Below are 7,500 nucleotides of genomic sequence, written 5' to 3' on the forward strand. Positions count from 1 at the left end.
GAGTCTTCCAGGCTTTGAGGCTTCCAGGCTTTGAGTCTTCCAGGCTGAGGCTTCCAGGCTATGTGTCTTCCAGGCTATGAGTCTTCCAGGCTATGAGGCTTCCAGGCTATGTGTTATCCAGGCTTTGAGTCTTCCAGGCTATGAGGCTTCCAGGCTTTGAGTCTTCCAGGCTTTTAAAGGCTCTCAAGGGGCTTCGGGTTTCCAGGTATCTTTACTCCTCGCCCTTGTAGCATCAGGGTCAGTCCTTGCTTGTGGAATCATGGTCGCCCCTTGTTTTTTTTTTTTGGTGTCCAGTTCCTCTCCCCGTTGAAGGATTGTTGGGATATATACATGGACATTGTTATATCCAGACGCACGTTCGCAAATGCATCGGGAAAAGTCAAAGAGAAACGCCCGAATCGTCAACAACAAGGCTGGAAAAATTGCTTGAGATTGCTTGCAAGCATCACTCGGATCATCTCGAAAGCGGGTCTTTTGAACTCCGGTCGTTCTGGGTCTCAGTTTCGTGTCGTTGGGAGTTCGCGATGGTAAAAAGGCGGTCGCTGTTAAGTCGTTCGTGGGAAGCGGTCATGGGTACTATGGGCGAGTCCAGTGTGGGAGTTTGAACTACTCTCGGATTCTTGTTTATAAGCGAAGAGAGAGGTAGACAGTGTGGCAGACGTCGGGGAGGTTGTGGCATTATGACATTCGTTCAAGTGTGATAACTTGCGCGGGTCGGTCCGTCGACAACGAATATTGTGGTTCGCAAACTCCAAACGCTTTGATGAACCTAACCGGAAAGGTGTGTATGGTAGCGGAGGAACAGGTAGCGCCCTGGAGCCACGAGGCTTTCGTCCCTACGATGAAGCTACTTTTGAGGCTTTGATATGAAAGTAGCAAATTCTCACCTATCACAAAAAACAACAACATCTGGACAGATTTCGTATAATTACGTCTTGGATTCTTATTCTCTACCTTAGCCTAAGATGAGTATATTCTAAAGACCTTGTATTAATATTTCACTATCACAGTCAGTTATTTTTTATTCTTTATTGTCGTCTGATCCTTGCTTGGCCATTGCCGGGTCGTCCGGGCGGCGAATTAGTCGTCCCGCCCCTTCGGTTCGAGGCCGTGACCTCGTCTCGCCGAGTGACCTCGGACTCAGACCGCGGCGACGTCGCGTTAGAACGAGACGTTTGACGTTTCCCTTGTTAAGCTCATGGTTGAGAGGCCGCCAGCCCTTACCGCTGCCTCCTCTCGCTCCCGCCGCCCACGCCGCCCACGCCGCCGTCGCGCCCGCTGCGTCCCGACGACTTGGACTTGCTCGAGCCCTGACGCACGTAGTCGTGCGGGAAGCGAGGGCGACTCACGCTCGCGCCGTTAGCCTCCCTCGCCTCGGCCGCCGCGGGGGCGCCGTGGGTGTCCCTGTGGGTGTCCCTGTGGGGGTCCCTGTGGGCGGGGCTGCCCCGCGACGAGGGCGTCTGGGCGTCGTCGGCGGAGGGCGGGTCGGCGCTGAGGTTGGTGTGGGACGAGCAGCTGGCGGAGCGGCTCGGGCAGCGGGACGACGGGTTGGTCGCGGCGCCGCCCGGGTGCCGCTGCGCGTCCTGCTGGTGGTGCTTGGCGCCGCCGTAGCCGTTCTCCTGGTGGTGGGCGGGGTGGGCGAGCGGCGACGAGAGCGAGGGCGCGGGGACGGGGCGGGCGAGGGGGTGGAGCGCCGCCGCGTCGTAGTGGTGGGGCGACTCGCGCCTGACGGGGCCGTGGAAGCTGCTGCGGCGCGGCTGCAGGTCGTGGCCGTCCTCGGAGGCGCTGCGGCAGAGGCCGTGGCGCTCGCACTCGTCGCCGTGGAGGTGGCGCGCCCCCTGGCAGCACTGCGCCTGGCACCCGGCCGAGGGCGGCTGCGGCGGCAGCGGCTGCGAGTGGGCGCTCGACTGCGAGAGCGAGCGCGAGGGGCGCGGCCGCTGCAGGGTCGCGAACTGCGAGGGCGAAGTGCGGCGGCTGCGCGGACCCAGCGTCGCGTAGCCCATCGGCGGACCTGCGGGAGAGGGAGCGTTAGGCGGCGCCTGAAGGGGGGGGGGGGAGTTAGGCGCAGGGCCCTTGGGGACTCCGGGGAACTGGGCGGACGCGGAAGGATACAAAGGATCTGGAATAATCAAAAGAGCCGATGGGGAAGGTGGAGGAAGGAAAGGGTATTGAAAGGAGATTTGCCCTACAAGTATGAAGACCTTTATTGCCTTCCTCTCTCTCTCTCTCTCTCTCTCTCTCTCTCTCTCTCTCTCTCATTCTCTCCCTCACTCCCTTCCTTTCTTCCCCCCTTTCGCTATCTCTCTCTTTCTCTCTCTCTCATTCTCTTCCTCACTCCTCCCCTCTCTTTCTCTCTCTGTCTCCATTAATCTCTCTCTCTCTCTCTCTCTTTCTCTCTTGGTCTGTTTCTATGAGTTTGTCTGCCTGCCTCACTCTTTCATCTCCTCTTCCTCCCTCTCTCCCTCATTCTCTCATTCCCCTCTCACTCACCTCGCGCCGTAGTACTCTCTCCCAAGATAACCCTCCCTCCCTCCCTCTTTCCCTCCCTCCCCCCTCCTTCTCACTCACCTGGCTACACCTCGCGTCGTAGTACTTTCTCCCCAAATAACCCTCCCTTCCTCCCTCTTTCCCTCCCTCCCTCCCTCCCCCCTTCCCCTCACTCAGCTGGCGAGAAGGAGGACTGGCTGCACCTCCCCTCCCTCCCTCCCTTTCTCCCTCCCTCTTTCCCTCCCTCCCTCCCTCCCCCCCCCCCTCACTCACCTGGCGAGAAGGAGGACTGGCTGCACCTCCCCTCCCTCCCTCCCTTTCTCCCTCCCTCTTTCCCTCCCCCCCCCCTCCCCCTCACTCACCTGGCGAGAAGGAGGACTGGCTGCACCTCCCCTCCCTCCTCCTCCCCTCCCCTTTCCCTCCCTCCTCCTCCCTCCCCCTCACTCACCTGGCGAGAAGGAGGACTGGCTGCACCTCCCCTCCCCCCCCTTCTCCCCCCCTCCCCCTCCCCCTCACTCACCTGGCGAGAAGGAGGACTGGCTGCACCTCCCCTCCCTCCCTCCCTTCCTCCCTCCCTCTTTCCCTCCCTCCCCCCTCCCCCTCACTCACCTGGCGAGAAGGAGGACTGGCTGCACCTCCCCTCCCTCCCTCCCTCTTGCCCTCCCTCCCTCCCTCTTGCACTCCCTCCCTCCCTCCCTCCCTCCCCCCTCCCCCTCACTCACCTGGCGAGAAGGAGGACTGGCTGCACCTCCCCTCCCTCCCTCCCTTTCTCCCTCCCTCCTCCCTCCCCCTCACTCACCTGGCGAGAAGGAGGACTGGCTGCACCTCCCCTCCCTCCCTCCCTCCCTCCCCCCTTCCCCTCACTCACCTGGCGAGAAGGAGGACTGGCTGCACCTTCCCTCCCTCCCCCCTTTCTCCCTCCCTCTTTCCCTCCCTCCTCCCTCCTCACTCACCTGGCGAGAAGGAGGACTGGCTGCACCTCCCCTCCCTCCCTCCCTCCCCCCCCCCCCCCCCTCACTCACCTGGCGAGAAGGAGGACTGGCTGCACCTCCCCTCCCTCCCTCCCTCCCTCCCCCCTCCCCCTCACTCACCTGGCGAGAAGGAGGACTGGCTGCACCTCCCCTCCCTCCCTCCCTCCCTCCCTCCCCCCTCCCCCTCACTCACCTGGCGAGAAGGAGGACTGGCTGCACCTCCCCTCCCTCCCTCCCTTTCTCCCTCCCTCTTTCCCTCCCTCCTCCCTCCCCCTCACTCACCTGGCGAGAAGGAGGACTGGCTGCACCTCCCCTCCCTCCCTCCCTCCCTTCCCCCTCCCCCTTTCCCTCCCTCCCTCCTCCCTTCCCCTCACTCACCTGGCGAGAAGGAGGACTGGCTGCACCTCGCGTCGTAGTACTCTCTCCCCAGATAACACTCCCTCCCTATTTCCCTTCCTTCCTCCTTCCCTTCCTCCTTCCCTCCCTCCCTCCCTCCTCCCTCCCCCTCACTCACCTGGCGAGAAGGAGGACTGGCTGCACCTCGCGTCGTACATAACCCTCCCTCCCTCTTTCCCTCCCTTCCTTCCCTCCCTCCCTCCCCCCTCCCCCTCACTCACCTGGCGAGAAGGAGGACTGGCTGCACCTCCCCTCCCTCCCTCCCTCCCCCCTCCCCCTCACTCACCTGGCGAGAAGGAGGACTGGCTGCACCTCCCCTCCCTCCCTCCCTCCCCCCTTCCCCTCACTCACCTGGCGAGAAGGAGGACTGGCTGCACCTCCCCTCCCTCCCTCCCTCCCTCCCTCCCCCCTTCCCCTCACTCACCTGGCGAGAAGGAGGACTGGCTGCACCTCGCGTCGTAGTACTCGGCGCTGAGGGAGTAGAGGCTCGACGGGTTGAGGCTCGAGTACGGGGAGGAGTTCTGCATCGCCTGCTGGTGGTCTGATTGGCTCTGCTGGTACGGGTGGGCGGGGTATTGGGGCTGTGGGCGGGGCGGGTGGTGGGGGCATCCGGCGGGCGGGAGTGGACGGACGTATCCCTGGGAGTAGGTGCGGGAGTGGTTGCTGTGGTAGGACGCCAGGGAGATTTGGTCGTCGGCGGGGTAGGAGGACGACCCAGAGTTCCTTCGCTGTTGTTGTTGTTGTTGTTGTTGTTGTTGCTGTTGCTGGTGCACGGGCGGCTGCGTGTCGTAGGTGCTGGAGGCGAGGGAGCAAACCTCAGGGTTGATGGGGGGGTTGGGCGTGGGCGTTTTACCCGGGTGGGCGGGGACGCGGCCGTTCTGCGGGAGGGGGCTGCCGCTCGCGGGCGTCGGAGGGGCGTCTCCGCTGTGCTGCGGGAGGCCGCCGTTCTGCGTGAGCGCGCCGCCCTTCGGGGAGCTGTTGTTGTGGCGCACGAGGATGCCGCCGTTGCGAGAGGACGAACTCATGCTGTTCTTCCGCGACGTGGCCACGCTTCCGTTCTGCAAGGGGGGGACGCCGCCCCCGCGCCCCTCGCCCCCTCCGCCGCCCGTGCCGCCCTGCCGCTCGCCCGCGTCCACGTCCGTCTGCTCCTCCTGCGGGGGAGAAGGGGCGATGCAGGTCAGAGAGGCCACGGTGCGTGTGGGCGTGATAGAAGGACAAGAAAACAAAGAATAAGAAGAAAAAGAAGAAGAAGAAGAAGAAGAGGAAGAAGAAGAAGAAGGAAACAAGGAAGCAAATGAAACAGAGAGAAAAGAAGTAGATGAAAAGAGAAAAGGAAGATGAAGAGAATGGAGAAGAAGAAAGAAACAAGTACAAGAAAAGGAAGAAGCAGAAGAAAAAAGAATAATAAGTAGAAAAAAGTCGAAAAATAAAAAGAAGATGAAGATCTATGAGAAAGAAAAGAATAGCGTTTCTGAAAAGAATTCTCTGTTGATCTCGAAAATATCTTCTCATCTCTGCAATACAAGTTTTGCAAAGGACTGTTGCATGTTGGCATGAAAGGAATATATCTAAACATACAGGTATTTATGTGTGTGTTGTGCATGCGTGTGATGGTATTTGAGTATGTACGTGTCTGCGGTTTGTATGCATGTATGTATTTATCCTGTTGTGTATTGCAGTGCAATTTCTATAAAACAAGTGTAATCCGCAGCATTGACCTCCGACTGATGTGTTGCAACAATATAAAGGATTGTTAAAATATGCATATTCATGTGAAATATGAAGAGGGAAGGGACACACGCACACACACACATACATACATAAATACACACATACATACATATATACATACATATATACATATAGACATACATATAAATATACATACATACATACATACACACACACACACACACACTCTCTCTCTCTCTCTCTCACACACACACACACACACACACACACACACACACACACACACACACACACACACACACACACACACACACACACACACACACACACACACACGCCCACACACACACACCTCGCTCTACTGACCTTGTATCCTGGCGGGCTGTGGGTGAGGTTGTGCGTGGACATGGAGGTGAGGGAGAGCAGCACCTCGCTGTGGGCGGCCCCGGGCGTCGACGCGGGCGTGACTCCGTAGGCGTCTAGGGCTACCGTCTTGGTGGAGGAGGAAGCTGTGACGAAGAGAGGGTTTGATGAATGGGTGAGAGAGAGAAAGAAAGAGAGAGAGAGAGAGAGAGAGAGAGAGAGAGAGAGAGAGAGAGAGAGAGAGAGAGAGAGAGAGAGAGAGAGAGAGAGAGAGAGAGAGAGAGAGAGAGAGAGAGGAGGAGAAAGAGAGAGAGAAGAGAGAGAGAGAGGGAGAGAAGAGAGAAGAGAGAGAGAGAGAGAGAGAGAGAGAGAGAGAGAGGGAGAGAGAGAGAGAGAGAGAGAGAGAGAGAGAGAGAGAGAGAGAGAGAGGAGTGAAAGAGAGAGAAACAGAAACAGAAACAGGAGGGGAGGGAGGGAGGGGGAGAGGGAGGGACGGAGGGGGGGGGAGAGAGGAGGTGAGTGAGAAAGAAAGAGAGATGGAGAGATGGAGAGAGAGAGAAAGAGAGAGAGAGAGAGAGAGAGAGAGAGAGAGAGAGAGAGAGAGAGAGAGAGAGAGAAGAGAGAGAGAGAAAGAGAGAGAAGAGAGAGAGAGAGAAGAGATATAGAGGGAAAGAGAGAAGACGAGAAAGAGAGAGAGAGAGAGAGCGAGAAAGAGAAAGAGTGAAAGAGAAAGAGAGAGAAAGAGTGAAAGAGAAGAAGAAAAGAGAGAAAAGGAGAAATAAAGAGAGAGAGATAAAAGGAGAAAAAATGAGAAAAATGAAAGAGAAGGAAACTTTAAGAGTAATTCAAAAGAAAATAAATAATTGAGGCGAAAAGAGAATGAAAATCACTCATTTTTCGTGACCCCCACACCCCTCCCCCCCTCACACCTTACCCGACAACCCCCACTCCCACCCCCTTCCACCCCTCCCCCTCACAACCCCTCACACCCTCACACCCCACCCCTCCCCCTCCCCTCCCCCGTCCCACCTTACCCGACGCGTTCCTGGTGACGGATCGTCGGCGCACGAAGCAGGCGATGATGGCGATGTTGAGAACGAGGAGCGCCGCCCCCGTCAGCGTCATGATGAGCAGGATGAGGCGCGGGACCCGAGAGGCGCCGCTCACCATCGTGCTCGGGTCGCCTGCCAAGCCTGCGGGAGGAGGGCGGAGGGCGGTCGGCTGTTAGGGGTCGTTTGGGTGCTTGGGCTAAAGGGGGAAGGGGAGGGGGGATGGGGAAGGGAGGGAGGGGGAGGGAAAGGGGAGGGGAAGGGGAGAGAGAGGGGGATGGGTGAGGGGGATGGAGGGAGGGAGGAGGGAGGAGGGCGGTCGGCTGTTAGGGGGCGCTTGGGTGCTTGGTTTGAAGGGGGAAGGGGAGGGGGGATGGGGAAGGGAGGGAGGTGAGGGATGGAGGGGAGAGGTGAGGGAGGGGAGAGGGAGGGAGGGGGATGGAGGAGAGAGAGGAGGAGGACGGAGGGCGGTCGGCTGTTAGGGGGCGCTTGGGCGCTTGGGCTAAAAGGGATGGGTGGGAGGGATGGAGGGGTGAGGGAGG

General features: G+C 59.1%; 1 protein-coding gene across 1 annotated transcript in view; it reads right to left on the reverse strand.

Annotated features, from left to right (window-relative positions):
* Positions 1-7,500, reverse strand: part of LOC122267895 (nephrin) — a 60,992-nt gene that overhangs the window by 146 nt on the left and 53,346 nt on the right. The window contains exons 20-23 of the mRNA XM_086532514.1: positions 6,944-7,102; positions 5,913-6,055; positions 4,279-5,005; positions 1-2,011 (exon numbers count right to left, since the gene is read on the reverse strand). The exon at positions 1-2,011 is cut by the window's left edge and continues 146 nt beyond it. Coding sequence (XP_086388640.1) covers positions 1,221-2,011; positions 4,279-5,005; positions 5,913-6,055; positions 6,944-7,102 — 1,820 coding nt within the window. The 3' untranslated portion in view covers positions 1-1,220. The remainder of the gene's footprint in view (positions 2,012-4,278; positions 5,006-5,912; positions 6,056-6,943; positions 7,103-7,500) is intronic.

The sequence above is a fragment of the Penaeus japonicus genome, unplaced genomic scaffold (assembly GCF_977035675.1).
Source record: "Penaeus japonicus unplaced genomic scaffold, GWHDUDI00000001_assembly GWHDUDI00000037, whole genome shotgun sequence".
Classification (NCBI taxonomy): domain Eukaryota; kingdom Metazoa; phylum Arthropoda; class Malacostraca; order Decapoda; family Penaeidae; genus Penaeus; species Penaeus japonicus.